The 26,529-nt window shown below is 38.7% G+C and overlaps 1 protein-coding gene across 22 annotated transcripts in view; it reads left to right on the forward strand.

Annotated features, from left to right (window-relative positions):
* Positions 1-26,529, forward strand: part of trip12 (thyroid hormone receptor interactor 12) — a 106,176-nt gene that overhangs the window by 74,977 nt on the left and 4,670 nt on the right. For 12 of the 22 annotated variants that reach the window (XM_077248279.1, XM_077248290.1, XM_077248287.1 and 9 more), the window contains 17 exons: positions 314-488; positions 16,297-16,438; positions 16,676-16,867; positions 16,998-17,149; positions 17,430-17,587; positions 17,677-17,750; positions 18,069-18,268; positions 18,507-18,634; positions 18,755-18,906; positions 20,464-20,606; positions 20,744-20,900; positions 21,022-21,120; positions 23,382-23,496; positions 23,633-23,790; positions 24,741-24,905; positions 25,053-25,217; positions 25,310-25,423. In XM_077248279.1, coding sequence (XP_077104394.1) covers positions 314-488; positions 16,297-16,438; positions 16,676-16,867; positions 16,998-17,149; positions 17,430-17,587; positions 17,677-17,750; positions 18,069-18,268; positions 18,507-18,634; positions 18,755-18,906; positions 20,464-20,606; positions 20,744-20,900; positions 21,022-21,120; positions 23,382-23,496; positions 23,633-23,790; positions 24,741-24,905; positions 25,053-25,217; positions 25,310-25,423 — 2,489 coding nt within the window. The remainder of the gene's footprint in view (positions 1-313; positions 489-16,296; positions 16,439-16,675; positions 16,868-16,997; positions 17,150-17,429; positions 17,588-17,676; positions 17,751-18,068; positions 18,269-18,506; positions 18,635-18,754; positions 18,907-20,463; positions 20,607-20,743; positions 20,901-21,021; positions 21,121-23,381; positions 23,497-23,632; positions 23,791-24,740; positions 24,906-25,052; positions 25,218-25,309; positions 25,424-26,529) is intronic. The other 10 variants (XM_077248283.1, XM_077248289.1, XM_077248295.1 and 7 more) reach the window with 1 other exon arrangement.

Raw genomic sequence — 26,529 nt, forward strand, 5'->3', positions numbered from 1 at the left:
AGCAGTACGTGCATCTCAAGCAATCAGATTTACCCGTGCAGAATAGTAGAGCTGAAGACAACTCGCATAATGACCAAAACAATGTTTCGCTGCAATTGACTTATAGTTTTATGCTCAACTGCTAGACGACCAAAAGTTTCATAGTGTAGCTTTAATGCAATGACATTCATACAGTTTTAAGTGCTTTGAAAATGTAGCTAATTTTTGGCATCATGTTTTGTTTTTTCTGTGCTGTGAATGATGTTCAGTACGCAATACACATCCATCATTACACACAAACTTTAATCTGGTTATTATAATTTCTCCTCCACAGCTAAGAGTCCGACAACCACACAATCCCCCAAGTCCTCTTTCCTGGCCAGTTTGAATCCCAAGACCTGGGGTAAGCTGGGAACTCAGACGAACAGCACCAACTCAGAGCCCTCGCGCACTGCAGGGGTCAGTGGTCTGGCACGAGTGCCGCCTAAGGACTCTGTTTCAAACAACAGGTAAAGCTACAGGTTTTATTTATGTTCTGATTATAATTGTCTTTAATTGTATTGTTCAGCATTGTTTGTGGATGGGGAGGGGTAAGTGAATGAGCTGATTGATAACATATATTTGCAGCTCATTGTTTCTAATAAATGTTGCTGTTTTAAATAGGGTTATGATACACTAGGGGTGCAACGGTTCAAATTACTCACGGTTTGGTTTGCATCACGGTTTTTGGGTCGAGGTTTCGGTACGATTCGGTGTGTGCCATGTTCAGGGGAAAAAAGGACTACTGTTAAATAAGAATAAAGATAATAAGAACAAATATTCTAACTACAAGAAACGACACAAATAAATACAATAGAGCAAAGATACAAATAAAATAAACTGCTTTTCAGGTTTTTCAGGATGGTCTAACCTTAGTTTTCAGGTACAGAAATTGTAAAATAACATTGCATATTTGACTGTATAAATTAAATATTAATCCTTATTAAAGTTATAAAAGCAATTCAATCTAGAGCAGTGAGTGTTTTCCTTGTCTTTTGTTGATTGATTAACATTAAACACACAGACAGTAGGAATATTAGCCTATTGTCATTTTAAAATATAATCCACGGATCTAGTACACACTGATACACATGCCTCAACTTAATGCCTATGTCTGCTAGGATACTCACCAAGACGGGCATGTTGACAATTTGTGTCAATTTGTCCGTTGAAGCGCAAGACTTGAAAGAGGACTCAATATTTGCGTGCTGTCAGAGACATGGGTTTGTGCGCCTCAGATTTATTTATTTTATTTATTTGCCCTTTATTTAACCAGACAAAACTTAATGAGATTAAAAATCTCTTTTACAGATGAGTGCTCACACACAATCTTCTCACAGCACTAGTGAGTTCTCATTTGAGTCTTCTGGCTCTTAAATGTTTAAATTGACTAGGTTTAAATGTTTAGTTCAAACAAAGATGAACCGTGGAGCAAGTGCGTGCCGACCCGTGGGTGGAGAACAGTAGGGTTTTATTTTATAAAATTTTTTTACCGAGAACTGTTATACCGCTGATACACAGTAATATACAAGCTACCATTAATGTATAAGCTATCATACATTATAAATATCTTAGTCGCTTTTGATCAATTTAAGGTGTTTATAGTTTTTCTTTCTTTAAAGTGCCCCTATTATGCTTTTTTGAATATTACCTTTAATGGTGTGTAATATAGCAGTTTGCGAATGTAAAAGGTCTGCAAAGTTTTAAACAAATATTAGCAAAGTTCGCACTTCTGTAATATATCTAGTAGGTTTGTAACACATTTACATAATGCCAGTCTATGGCCAACTAGTGTTCATTTTGTCATAGGGCTGGGCGATATGGCCAAAAAAAAAATCCCCGATTTTTTCACAAAAAATCCGATTTACGATTTAAATCGATTTTTTTCTCTCCCTACTTTAAATCAATCTGCAGATGACAAAGAAATTGTTCAAAACAAGTTTTAACTTTATTTTGTTTTAATATTCCCTTCTGGGATTTGATCTCGATTAAAGTGCAATCAGAAACAACAAGCCAAAAAGACAAGAGGACAGGCCCTGTCTTTGAAAACAGTGAAAATGTAACATAAAATAAAATGGGTGGATTGGGATTGGGGGGATGTGTAAAAAAACAAAAAACTTGCATCACAATAAGCGTATTGTGATTGTCAAATTATTTGGTAACTAAACATAATTTTATTAAGTTTACTGGTATGCTACTGTTTTTATTATTGCTTAACACAAATTTCACAATTTCAATTCAATTCTTGTGATTTGATTCTGATCTTGATTCAATATAAATTCCTTTGGATAAATAGGTACAGTAGATACGTTAATGTGTTAATTGTTCTCCAAAAAAAAATCACCTAATGCTGTAAACATACAGAGAGCCCTGTCAGCTGGTATTATTAAAGGTTAAAACTAACTCAAATTAAATATAATGCGTTTTTTATAATAACAACGTTATAATATTTTAATGATATAGGTAAAAATATCATATTTAGCAAAATACTCCTCTCTATAGCAATTATTTTAAGTCCAACTAACATGCGTGCTATGTGTCATTAAAAGCCATCCTGAGGTAAATGTAACGTTACGTGACATATGTTGTTCTCCAGCTGTTTTATGGACATCTTTCCGCGGTTGAAAAACACTGATCGATCAATTTTATTACTTCTCGGTAAGTTGGTAGTAAAGAGTAACAGATGATCTGTTCACGTGCCGCTTGAACTGAGATCTGTCAGCGTTCTTTCACGTCACATTTACAAGCGCCAAAAAGGTGTTTATTGTTTGAATTTCGTAATAAAATTGACAGAATCTGAGAACTGAGAATGGGAGCGTCGGCGGTTGTTAAAGAGAAAACCGATTTTCATTTAAAAAAATCGCCGTAAACTACACATTCGAATTAATCGATAAAATCGATTTATCGCCCAGCCCTATTTTGTCAGCTTTTTTTTATTTAGTCTTAAGCCGGGTGCACTGTGCGGTTTTGGCCACGATTTGGCCATCTGAGACAAATTTAGCAAATCCTAAAAGAATCCTCTGATCCTAAGATAAAATCGGAAGTCTTTGATTGTTAGTTTGACATGATCACCGACAGCCGATTAATTACCGTTGCAATCAAATTTTACCTACAACTAATTTCTGCCAGTGTCAGAAGACGAAAACCGTCCAATTGTCTTATTTTTTCAATACAAGCCATGACCATGATTAACGTTAGAGATTTGTAGCCACCATTTCAATCCTGCGTTTAATGCAGCTCACTGTCACCGAATGTGTCATTGATTGTAAAACTCTGGAAGAGTTTTCTTGCGTTTTTCAGTTTTTAACGCGTCTTGACTGTCGTACAGTCTGACATTAATGACAACTGAGATCTTACAGTGTGACATGGCTTACAGCGAGGATCATGTTCGTACAGTCTGACAAGGAACAATCGTGAAGGACTATAATAAATCGCACATTGTGCAACCGGCTTTAGTCGGCTTTAAATGTACTTTTTAGTTTTTAGTAGGGATGGGCGATATGGCCTAAAAAAAATAATCCAAGATTTTTTCACATAAAATACGATTTACGATTTAAATCGTTTTTTTGCCCCCTACTTAAAATCAAGCTGCAGATGACAAAGAAATTGCAAAACAAGTTTTAACTTTATTTTGTTTAGATTTTCCCTTCTGGGATTTGATCTGGATTCCCCCCTTGGGGTTAAAGTGTAATCAGAAACAACAAGCCAAAAAGACAAGAGGGCAGGCCCTGCCTTTTTTAAACAGTGAAAATGTAACGTAACATAACATAAAATGGGTGGATTGGGTTTGGGGCATGGATGTAAAAAAATAAAATAAAAACCTTGCATCACAATAAGTGTATTGTGATTGTCAAAACATTTGGTAATTAAACATAAAGTTTAGTGACAACACAATGTTTATGTGGTACAATGATTGGTATGCTACTGTTTTTATTATTGCTTGACACAGATTTCACAATTTCAATTAAATTCTTGTGATTTGATTCTGATCTTCATTCAGTATCGATTCCTTGGGATAAATATTAGGTACAGTAGATACGTTAATGTGTTCTCCAAAAATACAGTGCCCTGTCAGCTGGTATTATTATTAAAGGTTAAAAATAACATCTCAAATTAAATATAATGCGTTTTTTATAACAACGTTATAATATTTTAATGATATAGGTAAAAATATAATAAATATGTAATAGTTATCATATTATTTACCAAAATACACCTCTCTCTCTTTTGTAATCAGAATCAGAATCAAAAAGAGCTTTATTTCCAAGTGTGCTTGCACACACAAGGAATTTGTTTTAGTACTGAGGCTTCCAGTGGACATATACAAATACGACAAGAAACATAATACTACAAATTATAAGAATAAAAAATATAAATATATGAGAATAAAAGTATCACAGTTGGGTTTAGTCAGAATAGACATTTTCAGATTTACAGATTGTGAAGATATTTATAGTGTTTTGAATATTATAAATAAATAAATCTACTTACAAGTATCACCTGAGTTGTATGGTATTGCACTAAACAGTGGGGGTATTGCACTTAAGGCATATGCCTTGGGAGGAGTGTTAACTGTTCAGGAGGGAAATGGCCTGTGGGAAGAAACTGTTCCTGAACTGAATCAGCAGCTCCTGTGGCAAGTTGAACTTCCTCAGCTGGGGAAGGAAGTACAGTCTCTGCTGGGCTTTTTTCACAATGGAGTCCCACTTCAGGTCCTAAGAGATGGAAGTGCCCAGGAACCTGAATGACTCCACTGCTTCCACAGTGCTGTTCATGATGGTGAGTGGGGGGAGTGCTGGGCTGTTCCTCCTGAAGTCCATGATGTCCACGATCATCTCCACTGTTTTGAGCGTGTTCAGCTCAAGGTTGTTATAACTGCACCAGACAGCCAGCTGTTCAACCTCCAGTCTGTAAGCAGACTCGTCACCGTTTCGGATGAGACCGATGACAGTGGTGTCGTCTGCAAATTTCAGGAGCTTGACAGTGGGGTCTTTAGAAGTGCAGTCATTAGTGTACAGGGAGAAGAGCAGTGGGGAGAGAACGCACCATTGGGGGGCACCAGTGCTGGAAGTGAGAGTCCTGGATGAGAGTTTTCCCAGTCTCACTCGCTGCTGCCGGTCCGTCAGGAAGCTGGTGATCCACTGACAGATCGAGGATTGTATGGAGAGCTGAGTCAGGTTGGCTGTGAGAAGACCAGGCATGATGGTATTGAAGGCCGAACTGAAGTCCACAAAGAGGATCCTTGCATAAGTCCCTGGTCTGTCGAGATGTTGCAGGATATAATGCAGTCCCATGTTGACTGCATCATCCACAGACCTGTTTGCTCTGTAAGCAAACTGAAAGGGATCCAGCAGGGGTCCAGTGATGTTCTTCAGGTGGGCCAACACCAGTCTTTCAAACGAGTTCATGACCACAGACGTGAGAGGGACAGGTCTGTAGTCATTAAGTCCAGTGATTTTGGGTTTTTTGGGGACAGGAATGATAGTGGAGCGTTTGAAGCAGCAGGGAACTTCACAGTGCTCCAATGATCTATTGAAGATATGGGTGAAGACCGGGGCCAGTTGGTCAGCGCAGGCTTTTAAACAAGCGGATGAGATGCCGTCTGGGCCTGAGGCTTTCCTAGTCTTCTGTTTTTTGAAGTCTCTGCTCACGTCCTCCACACAGACCTTAAGCTCAGGTTGGATGGCAGGAGCGGGGGAGTAATGGGAGTGCAGGAGGTGATGGTGAATGTGTGAAGTGCAGGTCAGAGCCGGTGTGTGGTGTGAATGAGGGCTTTTCAAACCTGCAATAAAATGAGTTTAAATCATCAGCCAGGTGTTGATTGTCCACACATCGGGGGGATGGTGACTTGTAGTTGGTGATGTTCCTCAGGCCATTCCAGACTGATGATGGGTCGTTGGCTGAAAACTGTTTTTTCAGTATTTCAGAGTAGCTTCTTTTAGCAACTCTGATCTCCTTTGTCAGTCTGTTTCTGGCCTGATTATACAAGATTTTATCCCCAATTCTGTAGGCATCCTCTTTGGCATGGCGAAGGTGTTTGAGTTTCCCAGTAAACCATGGTTTATCATTAGTAAATGATAAGAATGTCCTGGTAGGAATGCATGTATCCTCACAGAAACTTATATATGATGTTACAGTATCTGTGAGCTCATCCAGATCGTTGGTAGCAGCTTCAAAAACAGTCCAATCAGTGCAATCAAAGCAGGCCTGTAGATTCTGCTCTGCTTCATTAGTCCATCTTTTTACAGTCCTTATTACAGGTTTAGCTGATTTCAGTTTCTGCCTGTAGGTCGGTATGAGATGAACCAAACAGTGATCAGAGAGCCCCAAAGCTGCTCGTGAGACGGAATGATACGCATTTTTTATTGTGGTGTAACAGTGGTCCAGTATATTACTGTCTCTGGTGGGCCATGTAACGTGCTGTCTGTATTTTGGTAGTCCATGGGAAAGATTTGCTTTCTTCAAATCCCCAAGAATGATTAAAAGAGTCAGGATACCTTTGTTCTGTTTCAGCTATTTGTTCAGCCAGCTGTTGTAGCACCGCGCTCACGCACACGTCTGGAGGGATGTATACATTCACAAGAATGAAAGAGGAAAACTCCCGAGGCGAGTAGAAAGGTTTAGAGTTTATGAAATGTGCCTCTAAATTAGGAGAGCACATCCTCTTCAGTGTTGTTACATCTGAACACCAACTTTCGTTAATGTAGAAACACAATCCACCACCTCTTGTTTTCCCCGTTAGCTCTGCGATGCGATCCGCTCGGAACAGCTGGAAGCCCGGCAGATGTATTGCGTTGTCCGGTATGGTTTCACTCAGCCAGGTTTCAGTGAAGCACAGAGCAGCAGAGTTTAAAAAATCCTTGTTAGTGCGGGTAAGGAGAAGTTCGTCCGTTTTGTTAGGAAGGGATCGGAGATTCGCGAGATGAACACTGGAGAGTGTTTAACCAGCGCGCCGGCTCGCTTCCCGCGTTTGCGTCTGACCGCGTGTTTTAACAACACCGCTACTCCTCCGACGAGAATGTCCTGCAAGACGTCCGAATAATCAAAAACTGTAGAAAAGTTATCTGGTGTGTGTCTCCTAATGTCCAGTAGTTCGTCTTTGGTGAAACTGATAGGAAAAGAATGACTAAACGCAGAACAAACGAACAAAAACAACACAATAGCTGGAGAGCCCCACACCGAGGCAGCCGTCTGCGGCCATCTTGGGTGTTAACCCAAGTTGTAAGTCAACAAGTTGTCAGTCAGTAAGTTGTAAGGCAAATAACATGCTATGGTCATTAAATGGCTATTCTGAGGTGAATTCGTGAGAGTTGGCAGCCCTGCAGATTCAGTTTGTAAATGTTTTTGGCGGGTGTGCTTGTGCTGCCGCGGTCTTGTTCATTTGCCATGTTGTTTGTGTATCTCTATGGCAAACTCTGAGCCCGTTCGGAACTACGGGAGCCCAGTGGGGAGCGTCGGCGGATGTTAAAGAGAAAAACGATTTTCATTCAAACAAGTCGACGTAAACTACACATTTGAGTTAATCGATAAAATCGATTTATCGCCCAGCCCTAGTTTTTATCTAATTTATTCAACCTTGCCCTGTTTTTGTTCAGTCAAGTTTTAATCAACTAAGTGTGGGAATCTTAGTGTAGATTTAGTCTCTGAAAAGTCATGTTTTCGTCATGCTGCATAATGGTTAAACTAATAATGACGACTATTTTGCTTAAAATTATAATCGCAATGAATTTATTTAAAAAAAATTAATTCCTAATTGTAATTTGAATAATTTCATTAATTAACATACATTATTGTTTTTCTATTCAAACAACAGCAAAATAGACTTGTGTTGTCGAACAGAAGTTGTTCAAGTACACTTATTCCGCATGCACAATTTTTGCAGCAAATAGCGAAAGCGGGTCGTGACAACACAGACTAGCTGAATGACATTTTCTTTTAAAGGGTTAGTTCAGAATGAAACTAGAATGAAAATTCTGCCATCAGTTACTCGGCTTCATGTCATTCCAAACCTGTAAGACATTCGTTCATCTTTAGAACACAAATGAAGATCTTTTTGATGAAATTTGACAGCTTTCTGTCCCTCCATTGACTGCCTACACAACTACCACTTTCAAGCACCAGAAAGGTAGTAAAGACATTATTAAAGTAATCCATGTGACTCCAGTGGTTTAACATTTTATAAAGCGACGTGAGAGCTTTGTTTGCGCAAAAAACATAACATACCACTTTATTTACAAAATATTTATCTCCAATGTGTGTTTAAGCAACACAACGTCTGATCTCTTGTCAACAACGCATTGTCGTGGTGCTCTCGTGAACATACAGTTTGCTCTTGTGAAGAAACATTTTGTAGCAATACGTTGTGTTGTCGACATGTCAAGACGATGCTGTTTTCTGCACTGCGAATCCAGTTTGCATGCACTTCCAAAGGATGGCGACTCGCTCTGGAATTGATATGGTAAAACTAAAGCCATCATTAATGTTCTATCACTGTGTGTCAAGTGCTGAGGAAGACTATGGTAATGGGCGTTTTGTTTCTGTCTCCTGCTGTAAGCAGTAACCAATCACAACAGACTGGGCCATCTGATCAATCAGAGTAGAGTAATCTCTCGGAAAGGAGGAGTTTATAGTATGAATCCTGAATCCTTGGTCAAGCCCTTTCAGACACTGAGAAAAGAAGTGAATCCGCAATGTATATTATCAGAAAATCAAAGAGAACCTATTGTAGGAGATCTCTAAAACTAAATTAGTAATGTTTCAAATGGCATAATGCAAATGACAATAGTACAATTAAATACAACATAAAGATACATATATAAACTGTTTTTACTTGTTGTTTAACAATGACAGAGACAGCATCAGGTATATTATGTTGCTGTCACTTAAAGGTTCATTGTGTAATATTAGGGGAATATGTTGACAGAAATGCAATAACATATACATAACCGTTTTCAGTGGTGTATAAAGACCTTACTTAATGAACTGTTATGTTTTTATTACCTTAGAATGTGCCATTTCTATCTACATACGCCACGGGTCCCCTTACGTTGAAATGCGCCGATATGTTTGTACAGTAGCCCTAAACGGACAAACGTGTATCGTCACCATGTTGTTCTTCGTGCAAAGAAGCTAGCTTAAGTCATCGAATAAAACACTGACACAATGATGAACAAGTAACAATAATATTCGTAATAAATCGTTTGACTGAATAGGGCATAAAAAAATAAAGTTTGGTTCCGGTTGGTTGTCAGTTGTAGGGATTTTTTTTTTTTTTTTTCACTGGCAGCAAAGGATAGGAAATAAATTATAATTTTTTTCATTTTAATTTACAGTAGCGATGGATAAGTTATTCTATTTTTTTCATAACATAGCCTACCTGTACATGTAGTCTACCACCTTGTGTGTCCCAGCATGTTACACACACACACACGCTGATTTTAAATGTGTGCGCGGGGGCAAAAGGGGTTGCCTTATTGTAAAGTGTTACTGATTAGTTATACACCGATTCAGACGTCTCGTGAGTTCAGTGTTGGAAAGATCAGTTGTTTTAACCATTCATTAAAACGAATCGGTTCAAATGAGTCATTAGTTCGCGAATTAGACGTGTCATTATCGGACGTGTGCGCGTTGTGTGATTATCCTGGCAGTTAGGACATCCCACAAGATTTGTGTCATCACAGAAAACATTTCATCACTGGATAGTTTTTTGGTTTATTTAAAGTGTGGTTTATATGTCAGCTGAATGTGTGGAACGCTTTTCAGAGAAGATAAGGCAACGTATTTTAGCACAATTCCCACCCAGCAGTAATTCAGGAAAAAAGAAATCTCTGAATGCTCCACATGAAACTTTAGTCTTCCGACCTTGCCATCGTGTCGATTTATTTTCATTAATATGTGCGAGGGAGAGAGAGCAAGACAGTGCTTAGTTTTGAGACGGTGAAGCCTATACTTTCGCCTGGCTCCGCAGAGAGAGTGGGCGAGCGCGACCGGGGCTCTATCTATCTCTGGTTGTTCAGTTCATGCGCCCTGTCACAAGCGCAGCAGTGCATCTACATGACAACAACGATGTGTGAACGCCCGTGGCTGCCTCCTTTGTTAGCATTGCTGGAGGACAACAGGCTATACAAATACGGTGCTGTACAAAAACATAAATTATAGTTCGCCTCAAAGTTTTTTATTTGTGTATTTATTTAATTTGTATTATTTCTTCCCCAAGCTCATAAAATAAATTTGGGTCGCACATAAATTGGCAGGGTCGGCCGGAAACCGGAACCAAACTAATTTTTTTTTTATGCCTAATTAAGTAAACCTAATTTCTTAATTTATCTTTATCAAGAATCCTCATTTCTTAACTGGCTACTCTCTCAGGCGACGACATCTTTTCCTGTCAGCCACCGTAACTTCTGTTGGTTTCAATTAGCAACCTCACCACTAGATGCCGCTTAAAATTACACAGTGCATCTTAGTTATGCGTGGATCCAATAGTGACACGTCCTAAACTGTTTTTCCCTGAACTGTTTATTCACTAAAAGGGGTCCTATAATGCTTTTCCACTTTTTTTAAAACTTTATTTAGTGTGTAATATTGCTGTTTGAGCATAAAAATGATCCGCAAGGTCACAAAGCTCAGTCTACTCCAAAGGGAGTTTTTTTTGTTTTTTTTACAGAATCCTCTTTTCAAGAACTACAATGAACAACAACGGGTTTGGACTACAACCCGATTTTTTCCGGGTGTTATTAAGCCATAATGTTACTCATTTAAATAATCCCCACCCACGCAATACGCAAAAAAAGGGAGGAGGCCTGTCAAAGAGACACTGTTTTTTCCACCGTTTCCAAAACTCATTTGTATGACCTTCCTATGGCTGATGAACTTTAATTGGTTAATTTATTTTAAATCTCTTCTTGAACATTGTAACTGCAACATTTATCTGTATGCTGCACATTTTATGGAGAACAGCTCGTTTTCTTTTGCTTTTGTAAGCTCTCACTTTTGTAAGACTGTTCACCGCTCCATAGGAAAATTAACCATGGTTTTGTGATCGATTACTGTTTGTATTACCTTTGTTTTCCGACAAATATCACGATTAAATGGTGGGTAACATCTATAATGTATAAGAAAATTACAAAAAGCCTATCACTCAAACGTCCTTTGAAATCCATAATAGCTAAGTCTGTGCATGAAATCTCTTCGTTAACACAGTCAGGGTCTGAATCTGGCTCGAATTGGTTTGAAATTGATGCCATCCTCAATATTTACACTAGAGAAGAACTCGCAGTCATGGAGAGGTGGTTATGGACATGCGCTAAGCCCCACCAATCACAACACACTGGGCCAGCTAACCACATTTCAGATTTCGGAAGTAGGGGCTTCATCGACATCGGCATGTTCGAGTCAGACTTTTCGAGAGAGGTGCTGTAGTAATGTAAAATCTGTGGAGAAAAAAAATATGTGTTTTTTTTAACAAAATCAAGACTTGGTAAAAGGGCATAATAGGACCCCTTTAACCCTTCAAACCCTAAGGGGTTTTAAGGCCACCTGGCACTATGTTGATATTTTTGCTTCTGGAATGGTCAATTTTCATAGCAGAGTAAAGAGAGACATATTTCTGGATTCTATAGATTCTCACCTACAATGTGGATGCATTGAAAATACACTTTTTGAGACATTTATATGAGTTATTGTGTGATATATCACCAAGAAATACAAAAACAGAAATTATTTTTTTTGTTTTTATTATATAAAAATATGAAACATAAATAAACAAAGGATTTTACAACAAAAAAAAATTCCCCAAAGGCTTTAGAACACTTGCAAAAAAAATTGGGTGAAAAAATATAAAGAAACAAAAGAAATATTTACATTTCTGTAACTGTAGTCACCATACTTTTTTGTGAACAAAACAGAAATAAGAATATGAAGGGAACCCAATGGTCATTAGAATGGAATATTCTCAGTCTATATGTACAAAATATACAAAAACCACCCCTAGATGGCACTGTGCACTGCGCACTGCATTGGAAAGTTGCAATATTGATGTGCTTTTCTTACATGTGCCACATTTGAAAGCAGTTGCGCTCTGGCTGCAGGCAGAGCGGCACATCACACTCATTACACTTCCATGAGGTGTCTTTTCTTGGGAGCCCATCCGCCTTGCATTTCTCACACCTCAGCCTTGTAACTGGAGTGGAGATTGGCACAGGTGTATGCCCAGTTCTCCTTTGTACTGGAACAGCCCCGACTGTGACACCACACAGCTCAGCCACGAGCTGCTCCACGTAGGCCCTGTGGGTGGTGAGCTGGTTGGCTGGTGTGTTCCTCAGCTTTTGGATTTCTCTGTACATTATGAAGCCATTCGTCACAGCAATGTCAATAAAATGAAAAAACATGGTTCTGTACCATCTTCTTGTTGTGTGGTGCACTGAATAGTACTGGATCAGCTGGTCTGATAAGTCCACACCCCCCATGTAGATGTTGTAATCAACAATCGGTTTTGGTACTGGTATGTTTATCTCCTCCCAGGATCCATCCCTCTTTTTCTGCTTCCTCTTGACAGTGTCCCCATCATAAGCAACATGGACACTGCTGCACATTGCCACCTCCCTGTTGTCCATCCACTTAGTGAAGAGAAGGCCATCTTCTCTTATCCACCTGAGAGTTCCTCTGGGGGATTTCTTGGGCAGTTGGTTTAGTTTTGTTTTTGGAGCATCCTTCCTCCCTTCACGTATGGTTCCACAGGCTCCGAAATTGAGGGACAGCAGGTGCCTGAAGAGTTTTGGGCTGGTGTAAAAATTATCACAGTAGAGGTGATAACCACTGCCTAGGAAAGATGGCCTCATCAATTCCACCACAGAGTCAAATGAGAGCCCTTGCCCAGAGGCCAACCTGCTTTTACCTGTGTAAATGCTGAAGTCACAGGAATAACCGTTGCTGGAGTCTGCGAGCACAAACAGCTTTATCCCCCATTTGGTGGGTTTCGCCTTCATGTACTGGGTCATCCCAGTTCTTGCCTTGGTGGCCACCATCCTCTCATCAATGGAAAGCTGCTTCCTGGGATGGTAGGCAGACTGACAGGCGGCCTTTATCTCAGTCACCAATGGCTTCAGACGAAAGAGTGTGTCATACTCATCTGGCGCTGTCTGCTTCTTTTGGTCATTCACAACATCTTCCTCTGGGTCACTCATATGGATATTCCAAGATATGGCACAGAACCTATCCCTTGACATCACAGTGCTTGGAAAATTCACAGAAAAAATGTTTTTTCTCTTCCAATAGTCACTTACTGCTGGGAGCTTTAGAACACCCATGTACAGAACCAAGCCAATGAATTTGAACATCTCCGCAGGGTTGATGTTGGTCCACTTGTACCTTTTCCCAGCAGCAATGTTTCTCTCCGCCAGCTTGTTTGTGTTGGCACACAATGTCCTGACTGAATCAGCACTAAAAAAGTGCTTGAAAAGGCCAAGGGGGCTTTGCTCTACGGAGGTGTCCAATTGCACTCCAGGTTCACGTCTAGGGCAAAACCTGTGTGGAATGGGGGCCACATCAGGATCATTTTCAGTCTTCCATCCTTGTTCCAGCTGGTCTGGTGGTGGTGCTGGACATCGGACAGGTGAAAGGGACTGCCTCCTTCCCCTAGGACGCGACCTCAAGCCAGGGGTCGCAGATGATGTTGGTGGTTCTGTGGCAGTGCTGGAGGAGCCGGGCCGAGGAGGATAAATAGATCTGCGGGCTGCAGGAGACCTTGATCTGCGGGCTGCAGGAGACCTTGATCTGCGGGCTGCAGGAGACCTTGATCTGCGGGCTGCAGTAGACCTTGATCTGCGGGCTGCAGTAGACCTTGATCTGCGGGCTGCAGGAGGAGACCTTGATCTGCGGGCTGCAGGAGGAGACCTTGATCTGCGGGCTGCAGGAGGAGACCTTGATCGGCGGGCTGCAGGAGGAGCAGAAGCGGTGCTGGATGGAAATGGGCGAGCGGTCGGGGTCATGGGTTCAGCAGATGTACTCGGCTGCTCTGCAGTTTCCTGATTTAGACTATAACACACAGATTTTGTCATTAGTTTAGATTCCCACATATCAAAAGTTGTACAGCCTTACTAATAAAGATTAGCTATTTATCATCATGTGTGCATATTTTATGTTCAACTCATAGGACTAACTACAAAATTATTACTGGTGCCTTTATCATAGTATATGAGTAAATACAATGTCTAAAACCCCCTCCCATGTAGACAAAATAGTACAGGCCTTAGATAAGGCTTACTGCACTATTATTTCTAAAAAGCTACAAAAATGTTTCCCTAAAAAAACATTACAATAAAATGCAAAGAGTAAATACAATGTCTAAAGCAAACCCCCTCTCATATAGACAAATAGTACAGGCCTTAGATAACGCCCTGTACCATTATTTCTGAAAAACTACAATAACATTTTCCTAAAAAAATATTACAATAAAAATAGACAAACAAAGTAAACGAAATAGCTTATAAATGAAGATGATTACATGCGGCCAAAACGCGCAAATTGTTTGATTGCGCACATGGCGCACATGGCGCACATGGCGCACATTGTTTGAATACGCGCGCGGCACACATTGTTTGATTACAGCTCCGCTATTTCTGAACAGCTATAATAAAATCAGTTGACTAAAAAACGATACAATATATATCAGACAAACATATTATCAGTAATATATTATTCACACTTACTCCTCAAATGGATCGATTCCGTGGAATATTTGGTCTTCTTCCTCTGAATCAAACCGATCTGGATCGGATCCTATTTCATTTTCCTCACTGTCGGCAAAAAGCATTTCAGCGACTTGCTCGGCAGAGAATCTCTGTTGTGCCATATTTTCTTCGAAACCAATCTTGCGAAGTACAAAAGAGCTGTATCTGAAAACTTTCAACTGCGCGTCCTAAGACCGTGTACAACACGTTGCATCGGCTATGGCTATCACACACACCTGGCGTGATTGTAAACACCTCCCCTTTGTCTGAGAGCGTCATCTTTTGTTTTTGATCTGTGATTGGTTCACAAACATGTCTGTGATTGGTTCACACACCACAACAGCATTTCATATCATTAGACCAGAATAAAATATTTCTTTGTTTTGCAGTAAAATGCAATAGATTTGCACTAAAATAAAAAATGCTTTTAATTTGCGAAAGTCAACACAGTATATGCAGAGGAATGGCAGCTTTTTCATAAAAAAAAAAGTAAGTTAATACCATGATCCGATCCGAAGTTATAAATAGATATTTGAGGGGTGTGTCCTTTGACGCTCTAGAGCGTCAATCGGGTTTGGAGGGTTAAAACATAACCACCAAGATGGACATTTTGACATAATTGTGTGTATTTGACAGTTCAGGTGCAAAAAGCCTAGAAAGAGAACACAATTCAGTACTCCGAGCTGACAGGCGGCAAGCGCATGCACAGAAATGCACAGCCAGCCAGAATTGAGTTCTCTTTTGTTGTATACTGCCCTTTAATAACTCTGTTTAGTACTAACAAGCATAGCATACTTTTTATTTTGTCATTCATCCATTTTTTTTGTTAATCGCTTCTCCCGGTCCTTGGAACTTATGTAAGATGGCAGATGAGAAGTTCGCTTTCGCTGTTTAATTCATTGACATTATATGCGCAGCATCTGTATCCTCGTGAAAATAATGCATTACAACTTTATTTTATTTAGGGATAACTAAATTAGATAATTCTAATCTTTTTTTGTGAGACCTGTTCATTTTTGCGTTTTATTTTGTGGCAAAAATGACAAATTATGCAGGATCGCAAAAAAGCGATATTTTGTTGATTTTGCGTGTATTCAGTGATCATGGAATCGTGAAAAAATGGAGGGAACTGATATTAGGGGCACTTATAAAAAACAAATCTTACTGACCTCAAACAGTGTAATGTGGGATATACCCACTTTTTTTTTTTTTTTTTAAACAATCATTGCTCAAGTTTGCAGACAATTGTTTAAGTCAGAAGAATTTATAAGCAAAAATTAGCAGATGCATGTGATGTAAACAGTGCTTGGTTATCTAACAGCCGTATAAAACATTAAATAAAATATTCAGTGAAAAACCGAAATCAACTATTGAATTACTGTAATGCATAAAAAATTTACAGATGACAGTAAACGTGTGGTAAATACATAGATAAATACACAAGTCATGTAGTTAGTCTGTCACTGCCGTTCTTTGATCTCTTGGTTAAACGGTTTAGTTTTGACGAGTTCTTTTGGCATCTGTATTTAAGTTTTTGTTCACTTTTCAGGGATAAGATAAAGGCTTGGATAAAGGAACAAGCCAGTAAGTTTGTGGAGCGTTACTTTAATTCTGAAAGCGTGGATGGAAGCAACCCTGCCCTGAATGTCCTGCAAAGACTCTGCAATGCCACAGAACAGTTGAACTTACAGGTAACCCCTGGACACGAAGTTAACACTTGTAGCCATTATAAAGCAGTTAATATGCCAGTTCTGTCATGCTGCTGAAGGTATTTTATTACCACTGAAAAAATTTGCAAGTGATAACTGTTTATGATGCTGTTTATCTCTTTTTAATGTCTACAGTTTAGAAAGAAATACACGTTTGTTTGGTTTTGTCATCCAATGGCAATTATTCATTCTCTAAAACTGTTTTTATGTGTGTTTCAGGTTGACGGTGGTGTAGAGTGTCTAGAGGAGATAAGCAATATTGTATCTGAATCCGACGTGTCCTCCTTCGAGATCCAGCACAGTGGGCTTGTGAAGCAGCTGTTGTTGTATCTGACATCAAATAGCGAACGGGACACTGTCAGTAGAGATGAGAGAATCAAGAGGTTCCTGCATGTGTTCTTCGGCTGCCCGGTTAGTCAGACTGTCAACTGCTAGGATTTTTTTTTGTTTGGTGTTTTTATTTTTTTTACATTAATTTGGCTAAAGTTTTATTTTTATAGTGGTCACTGGTGTGATTCATTGTTTGTTATATGTGATTCAGATACCAGGTCAGGAACCTCTGGGGCGTTTGGACCCAACAGAGAATGGCCCACTGCAATCTCTGGTGAACAAGATGAACAACTGCCTTAGTCAGATGGAACAGTTTCCTGTTAAAGTGCATGATTTTCCGAGTGGAAATGGCAACGGAAGCAGGTAATGCCCCTGAATTATCTTCTCTGATGTTCTTGTTACTGTAAGAACTGTTTTTTGCACAAAACCCAAACTCATTTATTTGTTACAAATAATTAATTGTATCTTTTGGTTTGCATGTATATGTATATATGTATACATATTTGTAACAAATAAATGAGCTTGGCTTTTGTGCAAAAAAACAGTTGCTTTAAAACAGTTGATTTAAAAACAAAGATATGGTATCAAGTTGTTTTATATATATATATATCATGCTATTATTGTTATTCTTTTGTGTTTGCAGGGGTTCACAAGCCCTTAAGTTCTTTAACACCCATCAGCTGAAGTGCCAGCTGCAGAGACACCCAGACTGTACCAATGTCAAGCAGTGGAAGGGTGGGCCGGTCAAAATTGACCCCTTGGCTCTGGTACAGGCTATCGAGAGATACCTCGTGGTTAGAGGTATAAACACAAGAATGTGAACATGATGTTTTCAGTTCTCTGGTTTCTGAGTTCTCAGATGAATTGTTTGATTTTTGCTGTCTCCACAGGGTATGGAAGGATCAGGGAGGAGGATGAAGACAGTGATGATGATGGTTCTGATGATGAGATTGATGAATCTTTGGTGCGAAAGTTTTTTCTTCCATGTAGTCTGTGTTCTGTGTGTAGTATGCAGTTATTTTGTATATAATAATCAGATGGCCTACTAAATTTGTTGGAAATTGCTCATTTTTTGCAGAGCATGAAAAATATTTTTACACTTAATTTACTATTTTTAAATTGGGAAATTAGTAACATTGTGCAGGGGTATATTGTATAGTATTCATATAGTATTCCATTTTGAACTTGGCCATAGTGTACACTACTGAAAATTTCCTATAAGACTAATGAAGTGCTCTCTTTCTCTAAATTAATACTGTGGATTTCTAACTGTTTTCCAAAGGCTGCCCAGTTCTTGAATTCTGGGAGTGTACGTCACAGGCTACAGTTCTACATAGGAGAGCACCTGCTGCCATACAACATGACTGTTTATCAGGCCGTCAGGCAGTTCAGCTTACAGGCCGAGGAGGAGAGAGAGAGCACAGATGATGAAGCAAACCCTCTGGGACGTGCTGGCATCTGGACCAAAACACACACTATATGGTACACAATTTGTATGCCATTCTCTCACAAACTACATACTGACTAATGTATTGGGTCAATTCCATAAAAACGGTGTGTCTGTTACCCTGTTTTTGCCCTTTCTTGTATTCAAAGTGTATTCTAATATGTACGTGTGTGTGTGTGTGTGTGTGTGTGTGTGTGTGTGTGTGTGTGTGTGTGTGTGTGTGTGTGTGTGTGTGTGTGTGTGTGTGTGTGTGTGTGTGTGTGGATATTACAGGTATAAGCCAGTAAGAGAGGATGAGGAGGGCTGTAAAGATGTTGTTGGAGGGAAGAGGGGTCGTGCACAAACGGCTCCCACTAAAACTTCCCCTCGAAATGCCAAAAAACAAGACGAACTGTGGCATGGTAGGAAAAATGTGTGAAGTTTACCAATATCCTAAAAACGACAAAATGTGCTGGAATTTAATATGGAAATGCACTGGATTGTGTCTTTATTCAGACCATGGAGTTTTTGTGTGTTTTCAGAGGGTGTGTGTCCTAGTGTGACAAACGCATTAGAGTCATACCTCATTTGTGGTCCTCCAGAGGGCATCACTTTTGATGACCCTTCCATGGAGGTGATTCTGCTGCTGAGGGTCTTGCACTCCATCAGTAGATATTGGTTCTACCTGTACAACGTGAGTACCTCCGTGTTTGAGAACACTTCCATAAGTACTAAAGCACAGAGTTACAGTAACAATACTAGGGCTGCAACTAACTATTATTTTAATAATCGATGAATCAAACAAAACAAAAAAGCATTCATTTCCAATCCTTTATTCAAAAACAGAACTGACCGTGCAAATTCACAGTGCAAAAAATCTTTAGCAAGTGCTCATACAGGTTGCTCCTTGAACATCCCTGAGCTAATAATAATAATAAATTTTAAAAAAATGGACTAACATAAAAACATACACATGAATGCTTTACATCTGCCGAATATATAGGCCTTTTTTAAAATAAAGTGCATAAAAAGATTTATATATTTTTTTAAAGGGACCTGAGCTGTCAGAAAAATAAATAATTTATCAAAAATAAAGAAAAATACAAATCAGAAAACTTAACAGGATTTGTTTTAACGTCAGAACTTGTTCTCTACATTCACAGATGCACACACTCACAAACTTGTGTTTTGTTTTTTGTCAAAGATTTTATAATCTTTAACAAAATGTTTGACATTATTTGACAAGCACATGCACACAAAAGACAAGTCTCACGCAGTCGGATAATAGGTAATAATAATTGCAATAGTAGTTATAACAGAAGATAATATCTCTAGTCTATCCTAATATTAATTATAAATACGATGTATAACATAAATACAATGTATAAATATAAATACGAATGTATAATATAAATACAATATACTAAGGGCAGTATACAGTACTTGGGACAGACAAGAAATTGTTTTCATCTTCTGTCTATCTGATTCAAATTACAGTCTGCTAATTCAGTGTTAAGAATTGAATTGTTGTTTTTATTTATATTGTTGTCCATATAATGGTCAGACACACTCGCTCTCTCTCGCGAACTGTCGAGCACGCTCTCCGACACAGTCGGTCTCTAGCGCGCAGACACACTCGGTCTCTCTCGCACACTCTCGGACATTCAGTCTCTCTCGCGCAGTGTCGCTCGCTCGTGGCGTTCACTTCGCTTTTGTCCAGTCTGGTGCCACATAGCTCTGCTATGCTTCGTGCTCAACTTTTTTGTATTTATACTCATCTCCGCAACTTCATGAGTGGTGTAATAGTCGCGCGACATAATGAATCGATAAAGAAATTCGTTGCCAACTCTTTTAATATCAAATTTTATCGATTCGTTGTTGCAGCCCTAAAAAATACACAATCTAGCAGTGTGGTTCTCATATATTACCCTAGACGCAAAAAATAATCATGTTTTTCATAAAAAATAAAGCTTGTTTTTGCCCATTATGATCTCTTTTTTTGCATTATAACATTTTATATATTTATTTTTATTTGAGATATTATAATTAAATATTGCGTTTATTTTTATTTATTGCAATTGTTATTTTTAATTATTTATTTGGTAATTAAGTACTTTGAAAAAATCATTACAGTAGTTTTATTGCTGTAATTAAATTGATTAAATCAAGTACATTACAATATCTTAAATATATTTTTTAAAAATCAGTTTACTGTTTTACCTTCTTATCCTTTTATCTCTCTTTGTCCCAGAATGCTGCATGTAAGGAGATCATTACCACTGGTGAGTTTATTAACAGTAAACTGACAGCAAAGGCCAACAGACAGTTGCAGGATCCACTGGTCATCATGACAGGAAACATCCCGACCTGGCTCACTGAGCTCGGCAAGACATGGTACCGCAAACTCTTGATCTTACTGTTTGAACTCATGGTTGTAAACCCTTATCTTTTTTTCTTTTTTTCTTTTTTTTATAATTATAAAAGAGTCTCTTGTTCTGTACCTTTTACACCTCTAATCTTCTCTCTTCTAGTCCGTTCTTCTTCCCATTTGACACACGGCAGATGCTCTTCTACGTGACGGCGTTTGACCGTGATCGTGCCATGCAACGTCTGCTTGACACCAACCCTGAGATTAACCAGTCTGACTCACAAGACAGCCGTGTCGCTCCACGCCTTGACAGGAAGAAGGTTGCCTTCAAATTCCAGTTTAAGCATTTCATGCTGTAATTGTTCCAAATTTGCCATAGCTGTAGTATGTTTTCACAAACTAGTATCTAACTTTCTCTTTCTCTTTGTTTTGTTTGTGTAGAGAACGATAAACCGTGATGAGCTCCTGAAGCAAGCGGAGTCAGTAATGCAAGATCTCGGGAGTTCCAGAGCCATGCTGGAAATTCAATACGAGAATGAGGTATGCATGACTGACGCTTAGGCCGGAAACATAATTTCTAAAAATACACGGACGCTAATTCTTGGCCTGTCCATTTCAAACAAGTTGTCTTACATTACTGTATTACAGTAACAAACATTAGCACCCATAGGGCCTTTAAATTCTGCAGATGTGTTTTTTTCTGGTAGCTTGCTATAAACATGCTGATAGTTTAACTTGCTCAGCAAGGTTCTGTTCATACTACTAGTCTGCCATGACAGTAAAACATGAAAGAGAAAATTTACAAATTTATTTTTTATCCATTTTGTTCGGTTAGCTCTGCTGGTTGACGTCGTTGTACAGAAAGAATGTTGTGACAGTTGGTCAGTGTGGTTTTTGTCCCGCCCCTCCTCCACTGTAATTGGACAGCTGGGTAAAAAGTGACAGTGATGAGCGCAGCGTTTTACCCAAAGTTGAACCTTTTTCAACTCTCAGCGACCAGTAAAAAACGCCGGGTGCTTGAGCGTTAAATACACGCTCAACGCCTCGTTACGCTCATGGCGTTTAAAAAACGCGGTGCTCCCATTGAAAACAATTGGAATTTTACGCCGGCTGCGTGAAAAAACGCTTTGGTGGACACACGGCCTTAGTCTGAACCACACAAAAAAACACCCACATCTGATTAGTGTTGTCAAAAGATCTGGTACTTCGGTACCAAGTCGGTACTAAAAAAATTAAACCGTTACGGTACCAGCTTTTCTTAAGTACCGGTGGTACCGGGTTAATCCGGTTCTTGATGCGCTGTCCGAAAGGTGCACAGTTACGTCCTCTTTATAAAAACACTCAGACATGGCGACCGGCGGCGCTGCTAATTCGTTGGCTCTGAATCCACTTGCTGACAAGAAAGGAGGAAAGAGCCACATACGGAAATATTTTGAATTAGGCTAATGTCACGTTGCCATAAGGGGCCGTTCACACAGCGCGTTTTTTTGCACGTGCAAATTCTTTATTTCAAATGTATATGCACAGCAATCGTGCTCACAATAGAAGAGACGTGGCGTGCTTGTTTTTCCATGCTCGCCTCTGTTCATGGTTGCATAGCAACGACCCAAGTCACGGGAGGGCAAGCGCTTCTGGAAAGAAGAAAGCTGTGTGAACTGCACTCCATGATTACGAGGAAGTATCAGCAAAGAATTAATTTATTTCTAGTCCTTGCATTCTTTACTACTAGTTATATCTATGGAGATGAGAAATAAAAAGCCGCCCTGTACAGCCATGATCAGCTGTTTGGCCGAGCTTTTGATGTTGTTTCGGAAACGCCGAAGCTGATCGGTTGGTTTTTGTTACATGTCCTGTTGAGATGAGATGTTTTCATCTCGCCGCGTGTGCCTGGAAAAACGAGCGCATCGCTTCTATTATGATCCCGCTTGCCGCGCGCCTACATTTGAAATAACGAATTTGCAGTTTTGCACACACAAAAAACACCATATGTGAACGGTCCCTAAAGTGGTATCGGGTGCAGTTGTATCGGGGTAGTTTTACGAGTACATGAGCACAGTATCGTACCGACACCCGAGTAACTTACTGGTATCAGTATCGGTGCATCCCTATTTATGTCATTAAAATCAGTCCGTCAGAAAAGCAGTTCTAGGCTTATTCTTGGCTGGATTGATAACTCTTAGCAGGTTTAAAAAGCCCTTTTAAAATTAAATATGAACGCTGTTTTGGATTAAATAAAAGTACAGTTAAGTCAAATAAAACATGTTTTATCTCCTGTATAGTTTGGTAACACTACAATAAGATACCATTCATTAACATCACTTGATGCGTTATCTAATATCAACACATTGAGTGAACAATATATTTTTACAACATTAATGTTTGTGAATTTTATTTGATACAAACACTTGATTGTTCATGTTTGTTCACTTCATTCTTTGTGCATTAAATAATGTTAACAGATAAAACTTTTGATTTTAAAAATGTATTAGTAAATTTTTAAATTAACCCCAAGGAGAATAATTGCTACAGTATATAACTATTGTTTATTGTTAGGTCATTTTATCCAATGTTATCTAACAAATTGAATCTTATTGTGAATTGTTTTTAATAACTGTGATATACACTTTAATATCCTTGATATACACTTAAATATATGTAAATTTCATCTAAATTAAACTTTGATACCGAGAACCGTGGATTTTCACTGGTATTGGTACCGAATGCTGAAATTTTGGTACCGTGACAACACTACATCTGATTTTGCATAACAAATCCAAAACCAATCCTCTCCGTCTCTGCAGGTGGGAACAGGTCTCGGTCCTACGCAAGAGTTCTATGCTCTGGTGTCTCAGGAGTTGCAGAGGGCTGATTTGGGTCTTTGGAGAGGAGAGGAAGTCTCTCTCTCCAACCCTAAAGGTAACTGTCATATATTTGTCAAAATAAATTTGAGCCCTGTTTCCAGTGTAATGCAACTGGCTTTTTACTGCTGTTCACTAAGCTTGTTTTTTCTCTGTTTGTCCTATCTCATTCTCACACACTGTCTGTCTTGGAGCAGGGAGTCAGGAGGGTACCAAGTATATGTTCAGTTCCAGGGGTTTGTTTGCTGTACCGTTTGGACGAACTACCAAACCAGCTCACATCGCCAAGATCAAAATGAAGTTTCGTTTTCTTGGGAAACTCATGGCTAAAGCGATCATGGACTTCAGATTGGTATGTTTACACTGTATGAAAGATACGTTACTAGATCTTGATGCTGGGAAGAATTTTTCTGGTTTGAATGCTCACGAGGGCCAGAACGCCAGTTTTATTTTAGTATAATTGAGATTAATTATTTTATTTTTTTAATCGATTGAAAACAGTGATATAAAATAAAAATAATCGCACATTTTTCTGTAATTAACTGCACCCAACATTAAAGTTTTTAAATATTTTTAAGTTGTAATGATTTCACATTTAATCTCCAAATGAATGTAGAAACAAAATACAATAGCCTATATTTTAAATTTGTTTAATGGCATCTTTTTTTGAAAGAAGACCAGTATCAATGGTACAATACTACTACTGATGTCTCTATGAAATAGATTTTTTCTCAATTTTAGCGATTAATTACAGGCATTCAGCATTACAGTATAATTAATAGCTATTAATTTGAACATTTATTAGGCTTTTTAAATATAACTATTAATTTAAGTGAACTTAAAATAATCTTCACATTAACCCATTCCAATAAATGCCGCATTTACCTGTGCTATTCAATATATCAGGACTCAATTTTGTCTATTGGCCTAATCAGACTGGTTCAGATTTTTACTTGCCCTGTCAAAATGCACAAAAGGTTTTCAGTTTTAGTTTATTTTAGTACATCAAGTTAAACCAAATAAAAACAAGAATAAAATGCTGGAATAAAATATATCTTGAATTTTATTTCAGATTACGTTTATAACGTAATGAAATGGTTACTTTTTAAAGTTTTGGTAAATTATAACATTTAATTTATGTTAACCCTCATTCACAGGGTGTCTGGCAGTTTTACAGAATCAAAGTGTGAATGTGGCAACTGAACTATTTAATTTTGTGGGTTTTACCCCAGGCACAACAAATAAATGTTATATAGTATAGTTTTGTTAATTGGTGTTCTTTTTTTTTCTTTTTGTCTCCAGTTGGACTTGCCTCTAGGTTTGCCATTCTATAAGTGGATGCTGAGGCACGAGTCCTCCATCAGCTCTCATGACCTAGTTAACATTGATCCTGGTGTCGCCAAATCCATCCAGCACTTGGAGGACATCATCCGCCAGAAGAAGAGAATAGAACAGGACAGATCACATGTGAGCTCTGACCCCTAACCTCTACATAAACAAACAATTAAAGACATGAAACACACACTTCAGTGATGACGCATACAAATGACATTTCTCAAAACCAACAGACATCTGCAATGTGTTTTGTTTATTGTATCTGTCTGTATTTGTTAGACGCGGGAGACCCTGCAGCAGGCCTTAGAGAGTCTCAACATGAACGGCTGCTCGGTGGAAGATCTGGGGCTGGACTTCACTCTGCCTGGATTCCCAAACATAGAGTTGAAAAAAGGGGGCAAAGACGTGCCAGTCACCATTCACAACCTGGAGGAATACCTCAGAGTAGGGGACCGAATAACATGACACGTCACATCATTTGTGTAGTCTGAATGAACCGCTTTAACTTCATTGCCTCTTGCTCCATCTGTCTGTAGTTGGTGGTCTACTGGACACTCAATGAGGGCGTCTCCCGACAGTTTGAGTCGTTTAGGGAAGGATTTGAGTCTGTCTTTCCTCTGCAACACCTGCAGTACTTCTATCCTGAAGAGGTCAGTGCTTTCACTTCTATTCATTCAGTAGTTCACTTTAAGAGACAAGCACTGAAAGTGCTGACCTACCTATTTTAAAGGGGTCATGAATTGAGAAATATAATTTTCCCTGATCTTTTGACATATAAGAGTACTATATAAAACATTAAAACATCAAAATGTCCTCATAATCCAAAAACAGAGGAAATCAAGCTGCCAAAATGACTTGGATATTGACCGAACAGTAATGCAGCAATGTTTAAGAAAGCATGATGATTCTAATGTCTAATCTGTGATTGCTATGAAGGACTCTTGTGCACTCAGACGCCTTAGTTAATCAATTTACGTAATTGTTTACACCTTAGTAAATCAAGCCAGTGACTAAATGGTTACACAAAACTTCACACTGTTCTTGTTAATAACATAGACAACATTTGTTATTTATAGGGATGTACCGATACCACTTTTTCCAGAACAAGTCCGATGCCGATACTTTCAACTTTGGTAGTTGCCGATACTGATACCTGTATTTTCATTGCATTTGAATTTTTTTTTAAATATTGGGTAGAGAAACCAAAAGAATATGAATAACATTAGTTGTCATTATTTAAGCAAATATATATTTCCTTCAGTTATTTTCATTCTTAATTAAGCCTGCTGAAATGTATTGTATGAATTTGTTACTTTCACTGTTCATTCAATTGTATCATATTTTGTCTTTCATTTACTAGAATAGTGCACATTTAGAGCTGCTCCAGCAGGGCTCAGTGCTAAGGATTGGGTCAGTGGTACAAATGTTTAGATACCAGTGAAATATCATAATTATCTATTCCAATTTTGATTCTATAAAAACTACTACCTTAATGTTCATTTCACCAAGATGGGCGTTTTTACTAAATTTTATATTTTTTCGTCTGTGAAAGAGAATTTTTATGCATTCTAAAGCATTTTTATGAGTGAGTACACGATCACAGTATCGGTGCATCCCTATTTATAGATTAAATTTCATTATATACAGAAAGCAATCAAAGAATGCTCCCTTTATAAGCGCCAGAGGTGTCGATCACTTCAGCAGTGCAAGCTCTCACCAAAATTCAAATTATAATCAACGCTGTCTACACAGCACA

The sequence above is a fragment of the Siphateles boraxobius genome, unplaced genomic scaffold (assembly GCF_051911475.1).
Source record: "Siphateles boraxobius isolate OS27281-9 unplaced genomic scaffold, OSU_SipBor_1 30, whole genome shotgun sequence".
Taxonomy (NCBI): Eukaryota; Metazoa; Chordata; class Actinopteri; order Cypriniformes; family Leuciscidae; genus Siphateles; species Siphateles boraxobius.